Source organism: Canis lupus, chromosome 30, assembly GCF_011100685.1.
Source record: "Canis lupus familiaris isolate Mischka breed German Shepherd chromosome 30, alternate assembly UU_Cfam_GSD_1.0, whole genome shotgun sequence".
In the NCBI taxonomy this organism is placed as follows: domain Eukaryota; kingdom Metazoa; phylum Chordata; class Mammalia; order Carnivora; family Canidae; genus Canis; species Canis lupus.
In genome coordinates, this window is record NC_049251.1 from 19850259 (window position 1) to 19867714 (window position 17456).

Genomic DNA, 17456 nt, shown 5'->3' on the forward strand with positions numbered 1-17456 from the left:
TTTTAACCTTCCTTTCTTTTAGATACTCTGTGAAGTTATGTGGAAATGAGAGAGATTCATGGAACCTCTTCTCCAGGAGAGAATGTCTTTCATAAATGGAGCTTTGCTTCTGGTTTTCACAGGACATTGACACTGCAGCAGAGCCCCTCCTGCTATTTTCAATAATTCACAGAACATCTGAACAGAGATGCTCGCCTTGGATTTACAGATTTTCATCCTGAAACCTTGTTTACTTCCTTCAGGCAGAAAAGTATGTACTAATTGCTCTCCATGGTGGCTAATCTTTTCAAGAGCCTGATCTTACCTTACATACATAAGCTTTGCAAAGGAATGTTTACAAAGAAATTGGGAAATACAACCAAAAAAAAGGAAAATCGTCAGCAGAAAAAGGATCAAGATTTTCCTACTGCTGGCCAGACCAAAACCCCCAAATTTTCTAATACCTTAAAAAGCACTGTAAAGAAGATAGCAAAGTGTTCATCTACACGCAACTTATCCACTGAAGAGGAAGAGGCTAATAGAGAATTTTCCCTCTCACCAACATTCAGTTACCGAGTAGCTATTGCCAATGGCCTACAAAAGAATATTAATCTAACCAACAGTGATAATGAGGATCTGCCTCAAGAATTATCTTCAATTGAGAGTTCCTATACAGAATCACTCAATGAACTAAGGAGTAGTGCAGAAAACCAGGCACAATCAACACACACAATGCCAGTTAGACGCAATAGAAAGAGTTCAAGCAGCCTGGCCCCCTCTGAGGGCAGCTCTGATGGAGAACGCACTCTACATAGCTTAAAACTAGGAGCATTACGAAAACTGAGAAAATGGAAAAAGAGTCAGGAGTGTGTCTCATCAGATTCAGAGTTGAGCACAATGAAGAAAACCTGGGGAATTAGAAGTAAATCTTTGGACAGAACTGCACGAAACCCAAAGACAAATGCTCTGGAGCCAGGATTCAGTTCCTCTGGCTGCATTAGCCAAACACATGATGTCATGGAAATGATCTTTAAGGAACTTCAGGGTATAAGTCAGATTGAAACAGAACTTTGTGAACTACGAGGACATGTCAATGCTCTCAAGCATTCCATCGATGAGATCTCCAGCAGTGTGGAGGTCGTGCAGAGTGAAATTGAACAGTTACGCACAGGGTTTGTCCAGTCTCGGAGGGAAACCAGAGACATCCATGATTATATTAAACATTTAGGTCATATGGGTAGCAAGGCAAGCCTGAGATTTCTAAATGTGCCTGAAGAAAGATTTGAATACGTTGAAAGTGTGGTATACCAAATTCTAATAGATAAAATGGGCTTTTTGGATGCACCAAATGCTATTAAAATTGAATTTGCTCAAAGGATAGGACACCAGAGGGACTGCCCAAATGCAAAGCCTCGACCCATACTTGTGTACTTTGAAACCCCTCAGCAACGGGACTCTGTCTTAAAAAAATCATACAAACTCAAAGGAACAGGAATTGGAATCTCAACAGATATTCTTACTCATGACATAAGAGAAAGAAAAGAGAGAGGGATACCATCCTCCCAGACATATGAAAGCATGGATATAAAGCTGTCTACTCCAGAGCCCAGAAGCAAGAAGAATAACTGGCAGTCACCGGATGACAGTGATGGAGAGCTGGAATCTGACCTCAATAGAAACAGTTATGCTGTGCTTTCCAAGTCAGAGTTTCCAACAAAAGGAAGTACTTCCAAGTCATGTTCAAAATCACACAATGCTAGAGCCAAGAATAAAACTGCTAGTAGCAGCAGAATTTCAAATAAATCTGATTATGATAAAATTTCCTCACGATTGCCAGAATCAGATAATTTGGAAAAACAAACTACAACCAATTATGCAGATGCTACACCCCTCTGGCATTCACAGAGTGATTTTTTCAGTGCTAAACTTAGTCGTTCTGAATCAGATTTTTCCAAACTGTGTCAGTCTTACTCAGAGGATTTTTCAGAAAATCAGTTTTTCAGTAGAACTAATGGAAGCTCCCTCCTGTCATCTTCAGACCGGGAACTTTGGCAGAGGAAACAGGAAGGAACACCCACCTTGTATGACAGTTTGCAGGATCAACATTTGAATGAGGTTGTTCAGGGTGTCCAAGGGCAGAGTGAAATTGAGAACACAGAAACTGTGGAGAGTGGAATGAGTAATGGCATGGTGTGCGCATCTGGTGACCAAAGTCATTACAGTGATTCTCAGCTCTCTTTACATGAGGATGTTTCTCCATGGAAGGATTGGAATCAAGTAGAAGAAAAAGCTGACTTAGGTTTAGATTCATCCACCCAGGAAGCTTTTGACTATGACACAAACAGCCTATCTGATACACAACTAGACGTTTATAATAAAGACCTAGAAGACTTGGGAAAGTGCCACAGTGACCTTCAGGATGACTCTGAGAGCTATGATTTCACCCAAGATGACAACTCATCTCCATGCCCTGGGTTGGATAATGAACCACAAGGCCAGTGGGTTGGCCAATATGATTCTTATCAGGAAGCTAATTCTAATGAGCTGTACCAAAATCAAAACCAATTGCCCATAAGGTACCGAAGTCAAAGTGAATTGCAAAGTGATGACTCAGAGGATGCCCCACCCAAATCTTGGCATAGTCGATTAAGCATTGACCTTTCTGATAAGGCTTTCAGCTTCCCAAAATTTGGATCTACATTACAAAGGGCTAAATCAGCCTTGGAAGTGGTATGGAACAAAAGTACACAGAGTCTCAGTGGATATGAAGACAGTGGCTCTTCCTTAATGGGGAGATTTCGGACATTATCTCAATCAACTGCAAATGAATCAAGTACCACGCTTGACTCTGATGTCTACACAGAGCCTTTTTATTACAAAGCAGAGGATGAGGAGGACTATAGTGAACCAGTGGCTGATAATGAGACAGATTATGTTGAAGTGATGGAACAAGTCCTCGCTAAATTAGAAAACAGGACTAGTCTAACTGAAACAGATGAACAAATGCAGGTATATGATCACCCTTCATATGAAACACCCTATGAAACCCCACAAGATGAGGGTTATGATGGGCAGGGAGATGATGTGGTCAGTGAAGGGGGATTGGAACCATTAAATGAAACATCAGCTGAAATGGAAATAAAAGAAGATGAAAACCAAAACATCCCTGAACAGCCAGCGGAAATTACAAAGCCAAAGAGAATCCGTCCCTCTTTCAAAGAAGCAGCTTTAAAAGCCTATAAGCAGCAAATGGCAGAATTGGAAGAGAAGATCCTGGCTGGAGGTACTCATGTTTTCATGCTACATTTTGAGATAGTTGTGTTTTAACATTGGGTGGTGATTCTTTGGAGCATGTTCTGTGTTGACTTTTGGGAGAAAGAATGTATTTGCACAAAATTTTCATGTTTATTTTGAGAAGGGTGTTGTTTTACTCTGCTGCTCCAACAAGTTGGGCTTGATAATTTAAAATCAAAGTGTTTTCAAATAGTACATACTAAAATGAGGTGTGGATCAAGATTTCTCTGTTAGCATTGGTACTAACCCCATTTCATATTAACCAACTTTGTTGCATCCATTATGAAAAAAAAAGGTGAGTAAAGTCAAAGAGCAGCCTGGGATTGTTCCTTGGTTCTCCTAGGTTTATAGGGATGAGGAAATGTTGTAGTTAATCTTAAAGAATTAGAAAGCATGGATCTCCCAGACTTACCACTTCCTTTACCATCAAATCTATAGTTTGGAGCTTGCCAGTAGGAAGAGGTGGGTCTGCACAACCAACCCTAACCAGTCCCATAAAAGAGCATTACCTCCTTCACTGCTTATTGACGCAGCTGAGGGAGTATAATAGAGCCCAAACCCTAGGCCATGTCTGAATGGTCATGAGTCACTCTTTGAGTAAGAGTCAATATTGAGTAGAGTCAGCTTCCCCTCTAAAGAGTGGAATTCTCTTCCCCCTTATGGAAATGAAAAGAGTAGTTTATTTACAATTTTATTTGATTTTCTCAGGGAACAATTTTGGATCATACACCTGTAAAAATGAGCCACTATAAATAAAAACATTTTTTTTACTTTTTATTTTTAACTGAACTTCACCCACACTTACCCCAATCCCTTACCATTTATTTTATTTGCATGCTTATCACTTTACATCCCTGGGATAGTTTGATATTATCTCAGTTGTAATGAATTATGTATTTTACAGTTTTCCTTATTTATGGCACTGTAATCTTTAAAGTATTTGCATAATATCTCATAAAGGTATATATATTTGTGTGATCAACTGGTACTTGCCATTATGAAATAATATAACAATTTCTGAAGGCAGCAGCTGATTATATCATTTTGTCCTGAACAGAATTGTGATAATACACTACTCCATACTGGTCGTTTTCTCATTGATGGGGTGGATTCTTGAATAGTCAGAAAACTTTATTGTTAAACTGTTTCAGGACCTAAGGCAGTTGGAATAACAAGATTGTCTGCTCTAAAAAAACCCAAAAAAACAAAATAACCTCTGTCTATATAAAACAACACACCTTATGTAATTAAAGAACAACCTAAATCAAAGGGATCTTGGGTGCGTTGGCTGTGACTTTGTTATTATTTTCAGGAGGCAATTTTCAACTATATTTAAAACCGATGTGAAAGTGCAGAGTAGTCAAAATTTTATGGAAATAATAATTCATATTGGAATAATAACTATCTTATTTAAGAGTGATGTTTAATAGTTAAATATCCTTATTACTGAAACTCAGTTAATGTTTCTTGGGATAAAGACCAGCAGTTTGGCATTGTATTTTTATTTGCATTTTATTTGTATTTTATTATTTTTATTTGTATTTTATTTGTATTTTATTTGCTGTGGGCAAATAAAATACAGAGGGCATAGTAAGACTAACCAGTATGTGTGCATGTGTGTCTGTTCTGATGCAATAGATGTTTCAATGCCAAGTGGTTAAAGAATCTGAAATATTAGGCAGCATTATAAAAATTACAAAAAAAGTATCTTCATTAACTTTTAAAAATTTCAAATTAGTGTCTACAAAATAGATTACCATTAGTATTGACCCTTCGAGTAGTTAACAACCTTAGTAACAAACAGTGACACTTAATCTTAGAGAACAGAAATACACTTAGTTGACTACACATTACCAATTTAAGAATCCTAAAATAGGTAAAACAGCGTTGTATCATGTACCTGACATACTAGCCCTGGCTAATCAGGACCTCGACCCCTTCCATCATCTTGGAACTAGGCTTGTTATCCTTGAGCCAGCTTTGAATGGAATCTGTTGGGGATCATCTATCTAAAGGAAATCAGACACACATCTTTAAGATGCTCTCTGGTTGCTTGAAAGGCACCAGATTGACTACCCAGGAGGCCGCAGTAGCCTAGATTTTAAAGGCCATCTTTTCTCCCTTTGGCAGGAGCCAGGCAGTTGTCTCCCTCCTGTGCTACCAATATGCCTCAGGAGGAAGGGCAGCCAAAGAAGGGCATTTTCAGGCCCCTTCACTGCTCAGAGCATCCCAATGAGGTGCCAATTGTCATGATGGATTTTGTGCCTATGGCCATCTGCTTTCTGGGCTTTGGGCAGATGCCAATAGATTTTCCTCTCCGTGACTACCTAGTCAGCATTAGGTTGCAGTGCTGTCTTTTCTCCATTACTAATCTGGCAAGATTAGACTGTAGAGCTCTTGCTGTAAAACTCCATGGGATGCTGTTTCCCTGATAGAGCTTTATGGAATTTTAAGCTCACAAATGTAAATTATTTCAACTTTTGTCTTCAGGGTCCTTGTAAAGAGGAATTTTAAAGACCCTAGTGTTTATACATATAAATATTTGATCATAATGTTCTTGAGAGCCTTCACCTTGAATAGCATGCTGGTGGGAAAGAGATTTTGGAACATGTGTAGCCAGAAACTTCAGGAGGTCATTTTCTTCCCTTGTTGCTGAACCCTGCTGAGTGGTGCCCTTTGTGTAGCTGGCCTGAACTCCACACCCTGATAGCGACTCCGATCCCCCACTTCTAGCCCTGTACCACCCGTCAACTGGAATTAACTGTTGTCTCTTCTGAATTCCCAGATACTTGCCTCTTATGGCATAATCTCAGTTTGTGCACATTTCTCATTTTCTCTTCTAAACTGTAATCTGGAGATGAGAGGTTTGTCTTTTTAATTCTTTCATTTGTACTATCCCCAGATCAGTGCTTTATACAGAATTGGCACTGAGTTAATGTGTTGAATTAAAGCCTGAATTAAGGGAAACAGGATAATAAATAAAAAAACACAACAAGCCTCAAAGTCAAATCAAAATCTAAACTGTGGCCTTAATTGCTAAGACTATGACTTTATCTTTTGAGAGTTCAGAAGTATGGTGAGAAATAAAAATCATCATTATTATTATATTAATTTTTTTAATTTGATTATAGTTGACATACATTCTTACATTGTTTTCAGGTGTACAACATAATGATTTGACAAGTCTATACATTATGCTATGCTTACCACAAGTATAAATACCATCTGTCACCATACAGTGCTATTACAGTACCGTTAACTATGTTCCCTATGCTGTGCCTTTTATTTCCATGACTTACTTATTCCATAACTGAAAGCTGATATCTCCCACTCCCCTTCACCCATTTTATCTAACCCTCTCTGCTCTTGTGAACATCAGTTTGTTCTCTGTATTTGTAGGTCTGATCTGCTTTTTGTTTGTGTATTCATTTTTTTTAGATTCCCCTTATCAGTGGAATCCTATGGTATTTGTCTTTCTCATTCTGACTTATTTCACTGATTTATTTCTTCATTCTTTTTCATTGTCACAAATGGCAAGATCTCATCATTTTTTATGGCTGTCTAGTATTTGTGTGTGTGTGTTTGTGTGTGTGCACATGCCCACAAATCCCCCACATTTTCCTTATCCATAGATTGCTTCTATATTTTGACTATTATAAATAATGTTACAATAAGCAGAGGGGTGTATTTATCTTTTTGAATTCTTATTGAGCACTACTATATACCAGATACTGTCCAAGCAGTTTATCTGTTTTTATTTTTTTCTTACAATACCACTATGAATTTGATTCCATTATTATTCCATTTTACCAGTGAGGAAACCAAGCTGCAGAAAACTTGCATAATTTACTCCGTGTCATACAGATAGTAAGGGTTGGATTTAGAGTTAAGCAGATGGTTATTTTGGTTAGAAAAGCTATATGCTTACTCACTTCAGAGATTGTTTATTCATGTTTTAAGGTGGAAAAACATGATGAATAAGGGATAGCATTAGCCACAGGTTTATTACAACTAAAATTTTCATTAAAAAACAGTAATCATATGAAAGGCACTGAAGTTTTGATATAAAATAGTTCATTCTCAGTTTTTCTGCTTCAAGTCTCCAGTACATATTATAAATCAAGGCTTGTCGAGCTCAATAAATACAGTATAATAGCAGCTTGAAGGATGATGTATTTGAAGTCTGAGTATACTTGATCTGGAATTAAGAGGCTAACAGCAATTTGAAGTAAATTTTCTTTAGCAGAACAAATCTTGTTCTGTTTTGAAATGTCTCCCAGTCTGTGGATTCTGAAAGAGTCTATGACATCTGTAATTAGCATAATAAATGATATTTCTACCATGGTGTGCATTTTGTTTTCTGATAGTGGTAGAACTTTGTGGAAATATTTTGGCTTCAAAAATATGAAATTGAATGTAAAATATTTTCCTAATGTTGAGATTTTATTACATTAGACCAGTGGTTTCTAGTCTGGCCAATTATTAGAATAATCTGGGGACTTTTTGTAGTACTTGTTGTATCCAACAAGAATTGCTGTAAAATTATTAATTATTAGGATCTGGTCACTAAATGTGTTGATTTTGTGCTTCTGTATTGGGGCCTATGGATATTTATCCAAAACTGTAGGTGCTATTGATGGATTATGTGTACCCTTATAAATAACACCACACACACACACACAAAATAAAATAAAATCCAGAAAATTCCAAAGTGAAAAGTAAAATTAACAGCTTTCTTCAGAGAAAGATAATTTGTTCCTGACACTCTATAAACACACATACCTCCCTTTTCTTTTTAAGTTTAATGTAAATGGTATTACATTTCATATATTCATGTTCTGCACCTTGCTTTTTTTACATGAAAATATATGTTATATAATAATATAATATGTAATAATAATATAATATGTATTTCATGAATATATATATTTGAAAGATCTTATTATGCTGTTACCTGCTATATTATTTTCAGTAACACAGAGATTTCCACTATAGTTATTGCATAATTTATTGAGTTGGTGCCCTATCATTGAACAGTGAAGTTTCTTATAAACTCACAAAAAAATGCAGACTTACTAGCTGTCTTTGAGCAAATGAGATAACATGTACAATTTGCTACATGTGAAAATTACTTGGTTAATAATGGACTTCCTCCAGCTTTGGAGAGTTAGGAACTCAGGAATTCTAGGTCAATTCATAGCACCTATTATAATTGTAAATTTATGTTTATGTATATAATTATTTGATTAATGTAGATTTCTGCTACTGCACTAGCTGGTAGAGTCAATGAGTGGATTTTTCTTTCTGTTGCTATTATAATGCTAGAACCTAGGTCAGTGGCTAAGAGTAAATAATAAATATTTGTTTACTAGATAAATATACACTAGCCTATGTTGCTGGACTACCTAGTTTCACATATGGTGGATAACTCATAAAATTCAAATACACTTCAGTGTTTTTTTTTTCAATCAAAAGGGCATTTTAAAATTATGTATATTTTAACATAATATAATAGGCAAAGCATGATTAAGAATGAAAGCATTACTTCTCCTCCTTTTGCTTAATCACATCTGTGAGAAGGCTAGCTATTCTATGATGCTATAACCTATACATCTACATAAACTTAGTTGAATTTACTCAAATTCCAGGCTTAATGTTTAAGAAGAATAAATATTACAACTAAGTTTTGGGGCTCTTCGGGCCCAAATCTATCAAGAGGTGCCTCTCAAACTTTAGGGTCCAGGTCAGGAGGGATGGGGTCTGCCTTTTTAATATTCCCCATAGGTACTTTTAGTGCAGGTGATCATCAGAACACATTTAAAGAGTGATACTAAACACTATGTAGCAAATATTTCATGTGCCCACACAAATATTTCACCTTCTCTTCTTTTCAGATTAGAAGAGATAGAATCGGCATAAGAAAGCACAGGAACAATTTTCTTTTTTCAAAAAAAGATTTTATTTATTTATTCATGAGAGACACAGAGAGAGAGGCAAGAGACACAGGCAGAGGGAGAAGCAGGCTCCATGCAGGGAGCCTGATGTGGGACTCAATCCCAGATCCTGGGATCACACCCTGAGCTGAAGGCAGACGCTCAACCACTGAGCCAGCCAGGAATCCAAGGAATAATTTTAATAACTTAAAAACAGATATAGAATGATTTCCTAGTTCTTCAGAGCAGTAGGTTATTATATTTATAAAAAGATTTTGGTACCATCTATACATTAAAGCATAGGAAAGTAATAGATATATTCCTTGAAAGGTGTGTGTAAACTGTAAGTTTTAGAAATCATCTATTTCGAAAGTTCTAGGAGATTTTGCTGTAGAAACCATTCAATGCATATTTTATCTACAGATAAATTACCATCATCCTACATGTCCCACATTGTATCTATTTTTGCAAGTTTGAGGTTTGTTTATTATTATTTTAGTAGTAATAGTAGTAGTAGTAATAGTAGTAGTAGTAGATCTTTACTCAAAGTAAGCATAGCAGTACTGATCATAGTAGAGAGCAACCCGTTTGTAAAATGTTCCATCAAAAAGTTATGCATAGCAATAAACTTTTAGTTTAGTATTTTTTGCTTTTTTAGTAATTTAGGATTACCTATAATATAAAGTGGTTGTTTTGGTTTTTGAAATAAACTATGATCTAGAAAGGAGACTTGTGAAGAGTGAAGTGGGCAAGGGCCCCTAGAAGCAGCAGAATCAGCTGGCATCTCTACTTCTTGCTAGACCTAAAGCCCAAATGCACAAGGGGAAATTCTTCTGCATCTTTCTAGAATACAGGACTGGGAACTCAAAGAACATTTGAGGAGGGAGACATAATGGTGGTGTATATAAGATTAGTTCCAAATGGAGCTGAAAGTTTTCTTTTGTTTTTCTTTTCCTTTGTTCCTTTTCTTTGTTTGTTTTTTAGCTTTTGGTTTTATTATTATTTATTTATTTTTTAAAAAGATTTTATTTATTTATTCATGAGAGACACAGAGAGAGAGAGAGAGAGAGGCAGAGACACAGGCAGAGGGAGAAGCAGGCTCCTCACAGGGAGCCTGATGCGGGACTCGATCCCTGCACCCCAGGATCACACCCTGAGCTGAAGGCAGATGCTGAGCCGCTGAGCCACCCAGGCGTCCCTTATTTTTAGTTTCTTTTTTTTTTTTTTTGTAAATTTTTATTTATTTATGATAGTCACACACACAGAGAGAGAGAGAGAGAGGCAGAGACACAGGCAGAGGGAGAAGCAGGCTCCATGCACCGGGAGCCCGACGTGGGATCGATCCCGAGTCTCCAGGATCGCGCCCTGGGCCAAAGGCAGGCGCTAAACCGCTGCGCCACCCAGGGATCCCTTATTTTTAGTTTCTTAAGTGAAGCTGAAGGTTTCAAAGTATATTTGGTGTGAGATAGAACTAAGAGAAAATTAACCAATACATACTTAATATCTTCCTAACAAATTCAATTCTAGAAGTTTTAAGGACATACCTAATTCTCGCTATAATCTTGGGAAGATTTTATATATATTCACATGCTATTATCTATCTATCTATCTATCTATCTATCTATCTATCTATCTATCTATCTAATCTCCACACTTTAAAAAATGAGATGACTGAAAGAGAAGCAAAACCAGGTCTAGGTCATACAGCTAATAAGAATGTTGATGGAATCCGATGTATATCTGACAGAATCAAAGTCTGATGGTATTTCTGTGACATCCCATTACATTTGTGGGAAATTCTTAGGAAAGGGCATGGCCCATGTGCTTCTTGGTCAGCCAGTTTTGTGTTTTTGTGTTAGGTGCTATAGTAGTGATATCTGTTAACACAAAATGAGTAATAATGATCTGGGGTAAGAGGTAGTATCACATTTTTAAGAAGTTTAGAAATCTAGAAGGGTGACCCTTGTCATATTAAAAGACTTTATTAGGGGTAAAGAGGTGCTAATAACTAGTTTTTGCGGAATGAAACCATTCTATAGGAGGTATGGAAGAAATACACAAGGATACACAAAGGCCATTTATTAATAGGAATAATAAAAATGTGGAGTTCAAAGATTTTGTTTAATTATGATTATTAATGGCTCCCAAACTACATACCTGGAATGCTTATCTTTGTGAAGAAGCTAAAAATGGAACACATTTTTCAAGAAAATATTAACTGACAATGAAAAATGGTGATTTCCAGATTGTATTAGGAGACTGCAGTACAAATTTCTGAATTCCAGAGATTCAAGAGTGTTATGTCAAAATCTCAGCTAAATAGGTTTTTCTTTGTTTCTGCTGATGTCATTGTCCATGTTCTTCCTGCAAGTTCAAAATGAGAGAGATATTCTACAGAAATTGTTACTCAATTGTGAGCTTTCTACATGGAATGAAATAAATTCTGAGCCTGATGTAAGACACAGTAATGTATAGCCTAATCAGTTGTTATGGATTAGATTAAAATGGGAAATACCAGGACCTAGAATAGATGTACCCATTGAGGTAATTCAGGATCTGAAGCTCAGGAGCAAGTGAGGGGAGAAGTCCAATGTGGCAGAGAAAATCTGCCACCTAGAGATAATATTTTGGATAATGGGTGACTACTGAACATCATCTGGGAGTCTAACTCTGGGTGTCAGTTAAGGAGGTAGAGAACTGCTAGGAGCAAAGAGTATTGAGGACTGAGTGAGGTGGGCAGGAAGTCGCTTTTTGCTGATAGGGCCTTGGTTACTTGGTTAGGGACTAAGGACTAGGGTGTTGGGAGGGCTTTAAACATCCCAGAATGTGCACTCTTAAGAGAAAAGCAAATCCCAGAGGGACCTATATACTAGACAAGTTATTAAGAAGTGACCTACTTACCTGAACGAGGGTTCAAAGTCAGGAATGAGTCTCTAAAATAGATTACAAAATAGAAAAAAGCTTTATTTTCTCTGCTGGCATCCAAAGACTGAGTCTGATTTGTAGGCAGAATGACTTGAGGCTGAGTCCCAGGTTCCTGGGATACCCTGACCCCAAATAGAACTATTCTTCATGTTTAAGTTATTAACTTAAGTTGCCTCCATAGACTCTAAGTTCAGATAGAACTACATGCATTAACAGACTTTTTTTTTTAAGATTTTTATTTATTTATTCATGAGAGACACACACAGAGAGAGAGAGAGAGAGAGAGAGAGAGAGAGAAGCAGAGGGAAAAGCAGGCTCCATGCAGGCAGCCTGATGTGGGCCTTGATCCCGAGACTCCAGGGTCACGCCCTGGGCCGAAGGCAGGTGCTAAACTGCTGAGCCACCCAGGGATCCCCTATTAACGGACTTCTTATGTCTTATTTCAATTTATAGCATGCTGCTGCTTCTCCTTTTTAAAGGAAAATATGTTACAGAATCTTGTCAACTACTTCATTCATCAAACTTGGTTCATGCTGGCTCTCAGCTAATCCTCGAAATAAAAGAAATCTTAAAAAAAAAAAAAGAAATCTTCAGAGGATAAAGTAGCTACCATTTAGCAGATTCAAACAACTGTGCTGTGACTCTGTAGGCAATCCCAAAGGGTCCTAAAAATATATTAAGCAATGCCATTTTATAGGAATGTATCTTTCCCTACTCCTCTAACAATCCTTACTGTCCTCAACTTACCCTCACTTTTTCCCCAGGTCAAGGATGGTTACTACTTTAAAAAGGGTAGTACTGGGATCCCTGGGTGGCGCAGCGGTTTGGCGCCTGCCTTTGGCCCAGGGCGTGATCCTGGAGAACCGGGATCGAATCCCACATCGGGCTCCCGGTGCATGGAGCCTGCTTCTCCCTCTGCCTGTGTCTCTGCCTCTCTGTCTCTCTCTGTGACTATCATAAATAAATAAAAATTAAAAAAAAAATAAAAAAAAAAAATAAAAAGGGTAGTACTTATTTTGAAGTATGTAATTTGATGTTTTTGTGGGTATATTTTTAAAATGTAGTATCGATACACACAAGCACACAAGTAAGTTTTCTTAAGAACCCTATAAGGTAGGTAGTTTAATAATGGATAACATTTATTGAGTTCTTTGCTGTGTCCCAGACACTATTCTAGATATTTTATGCTGTAGTCATGTAACCCTCAAAATAACCATATTAGATGGGTACTATTATCTCCATTTTATAAATGAGAAGCAGACATAAGTAAGGGGAGGAAAAAAAAAAGTAGCAGAACCAGAATTTAGAATGAACTGTTTCTCTTCCAGATTCTGTGTGTTTACCTACTGCAGCCTAGTTTAGGATTTTGGAAATTAAATGTTGGTATTCAACCAAATAAGATGGAGACCTGAGGTGATAAAATGTTGATTTACCTGACAGCACTGACTTGTCAGCAGACCTGTAATTACAAACTGTTCTCTCAGATCATAGGCTAGCACCCAAGCTACCGGATCATTCTCCCATTTAACATAATATTATTACCAGCAACATGATTATCCAAGTGTCATTTCTGTGTAACTTGTGATAAAAGGAATTGTTGACTGCATGTAACAGTGGCAACAATAAATGACATTGAAAATGATCTTATTTCTCAGAGATGTAATTTAAGCTGCTTCTCTTCTTAATGCCTTTTCGGATACTTAGTGATGTCTTGTGAAAAGTCCAGGATTTTAGCCATCTAATTCTGTTCTTTAGTGATTATAATTAAAGATACACACACTCTCGGGCAGCCCGGGTGGCTCAGCAGTTTAGCGCCACCTTTGGCCTGGTTTGTGATCCTGGAGAGCCGGGATCCAGTCCTGCATTGGGCTCCCTTCAGGGAGCGGGCTTCTCCCTCTGCTTGTATCTCTGCCTGTCTCTCTCTCTCTCTCCCCCTGTCTTTCAAATAAATAAATAATAAATAAATAAATAAATAAATAAATAAACCTTTAAAAAAAAAGATACACACACTCTCATGGGCAGACACACAACACAGAAAATGTGAATTCACTGAATGCTTGGTGTGGTATTTACTTTCTGAGGGAAACCAATAGGAAATTCCCAAGTTGGTCAGCATTCCTTTTGGCTTCTCTAAACACATAAAGCAATTTTAATATTTTTAAAAGTTAGCTATCACATATATTTAATCCTTATAGAACATCAGTGAGATAGATTATAGCCAACCTCCTTAAGTCTCTAACCTCAAGGTAATTAGCAGTAGTTATATAGTTATATAGCAAGTGATGGGACCAGGTATCAACCTAGGACTTCTGTATCCTTCTTTTGTGCTCTTTGTACAACAAAACTTTCTTAGCTAATTGTGTGGGTTGTGCTTCTTTCTCCTGGATGTTAGAGCATCTGATCTATAAAAACCTCTGGGGTTATGTCAAGGTATTTCTCTGCCAGTTCTTAAAGTTGGTTATTGTCAGATTTTAGAATGCAAAAAAAATCACCTGGGAGTACTCAGTTAAAAAATGTGAATTATTTGATCCAATTTCTGTTGATTCCAATTCAGGAAGATCCTGAATTGAGAAATGCTTACTGGCTAATAGTTAACAGATCCTAAGTGCTCTCCGGCCTTCATTCTTTCTTAAGTGATTTCATTTGCTTCTTTGTCTTGAGTTCATATCTGTATGCTAATGGTCCTAAATCAGTGTCTGTGGGCTAACCCTCCAAGACTAGTCCACTATACACATTAATTCTATCATCACTTCACCTGCTAGTGAATTAATTCTTCAGTAAATATCAAATTGCCTGGCTGGGCATTGGGATAAAGTGGTGGCAAATCTTTGTCAAGTGGGTGAGGTGAATTTAAATTAAAAAAATTACAGTAATATATCATTTTGCTAAGAGAGCATATTCTAGTTTTGAGGTTAGCAAAGACTTCCTATAGTAAATGATATTTGATCTGAGAACTGAAGATTATACTGAACTAAGCTAAGAGGATAGAAAAAGAGCATTCCAGGCAGAGAAGATAGCATGGACCAGGGTCCTATGGCAGAAGACAGCTTGATATGTTTGAGGAACCTCAAGAAAGCCAGGTGTGGCTGACATACATTAAGCAAGTCAAATAATGAAGTGACACAAAACTGGTATAATAATCAGAGACCAGATTTTTCTAAATCTTGTGGATCACTTAGGCATTTTGTTGTGTTTTCTCTTAGTAACCATGGAAAGCCATGAAAGGGATTGCTAAATGAATATAGGACTTCCATTGAACAGGATCTCTCTCAAGCCTCATGCCTAGCACTGAACTCTTTTCTTCTTCTGTGTCCTAATGTTGCTTCTTCTCCTGGGTTTCCTATCTCAGTAAATGACACCATGATCCTCTTGTTTGCTCACCATGATCCTCTTGTTTGGCTCCTTCCTTGTCACTCTATAGTGGACATTTGCTTATTTTCTAACCCATAAATAATCTGAATTTCATTCCTATTGGTATTCCTGAGTATGTGAGCCCTTAGAGGGAAGGAGTGCCCTTTATCTTACTGCAGAAACTGAAGGGAGCTGGAACTTCCTTCTCCCCATGCCTGGCAGTCTTGGCTTGAGCACATACATGACTGAGAACTGGCTGATGGGAAACTTCTGCCAAGGACTTTGAGTTTGAATCCATCATTTCACAAGCCCTGGCATTTTTTTTTTAAGATTTTATTTATTTATTTATTTATTTAAGAGAGCATGTGTGCACGAGAGAGAGAGAGAGGGCGAGCACAAGCAAGGAGGAGGGGAAGAGGGAGAGGGAGAAGCAGACTCCCCACTGAGCAGGGAGCCCAATGTGGGACTCAATCCCAGGACTCTGGGATCATGACCTGTGCCAAAGGCAGACACCTAACCGACTAAGCCAACCAGGTGCCCCAAGCCCTGACATTTTTGCCACATGATTATCTCTCAAATACAGTTCTCTTATCTCCATTGTCTCTACCCTCGTTCTAGCAACTGCCATCTCTTGTGTGGACTATGTTAGAGCTTCCTAACTAGTCTTTCTGTCTCTTTGTCCTGTTACCCCTTGCCGTCCCTCAATCTGTCATCTCTCTGCATCCAAAGATACATATAAATCTGCAAAACTACAAAAAGAAGTAATTGTAGTTACTTTTAGGATGAAGTCCAAACAAACAGTAAACCCATTGTATTGGAGATGCCTGTTTGCTTACTGTTCTCCTCACACGAGGTTATAAGCTCACAGGAAGTAGAGGCTGTGCGGTGTACCCTGGCATTTCTTAGGATGCCTACCATGACCAGCAGTGAAAAGCAGAATATTGTGGTTAGGAGCATGATCTCTGGAGTCAGCCTGCAATTGTGCAATCTTAACCAAGTTGTTTAATTTTTCTGTGATTCACTTTACTTACTGAGAAAATGAAGAGATCATAAGAGTATCTTTGTGAGAATAAAACAAAAATAAGATGGACTTTCAGCTGAACCAATAGGTAATCAGTAGGGAGCCAATCTACCTAAGAAGCATAAAGACTTCTTTCTATGATCTTAAATAATTTCTAAGAAACATGAGCCCAAAGCCAAATGCTACAATTACCTTCCTATATATTTTTTAACTGAACTAAAATTACCATCCAGCATGCATTTTGGGAAGTGATCAATTATGTGATTATTTTTGTGGTTTGAATCCTTGAAAGACTCTGGGCACAAGCTGCTCCACACAGTATTAATAGCTAGTTATTGATGTTTTCATGAAACACAAAAACATGCAACTGCCTGAACTCCCTGGCTTGTTAACTGTTTTGCCTTAGGGCAGCTTCAACATAGAGAACTAAGTAAGTCCATCAACATTTATTGAGTGCTTAGAAGTGTGATGAGCTCAAAATTAGGACTCTGGGAGGAGAGAAAACAGGATGCAAAGACATAGATTCTTTCCTTGATGAGGTTACAGTCTTGTTTAGATCACTTAAGCATTATTTCTTGAGATAACTATTGTGAGAAGTCTTGTGGCTTATAACTAAATATTACATCATTAATTGTTCATTCACAAAACAAACAAACAAACAAAAAAACACAACAACTGAATAGCATGTACCTGAATGTATACTGTCAGGGTCACCATAGCAGAGTCGACACAGAAAAGATAATTTATAAATAGATGACTAATGACAATTACTTTTTAGTTAGTAATTATTATTTAATTCATAGCCGTTAATTATTACTATTAATAAGCTTGAGGATAAAAAGGAGTCATAACATTCAAAATAATAACTGACATTTATCCAACCCAAAGTATGTATTAGAGGTAAACACTTTGTATATGCTTACTCAACTGAAGCACTTGAGAGGTGCAGCAGA

General features: G+C 37.4%; 1 protein-coding gene across 1 annotated transcript in view; it reads left to right on the forward strand.

Annotated features, from left to right (window-relative positions):
- Nucleotides 1-270: 270 nt before the first annotated feature.
- Nucleotides 271-17456, forward strand: part of UNC13C (unc-13 homolog C) — a 542478-nt gene continuing 525292 nt past the window's right edge. The window contains 1 exon segment of the mRNA XM_038580464.1: nucleotides 271-3262. Coding sequence (XP_038436392.1) covers nucleotides 271-3262 — 2992 coding nt within the window.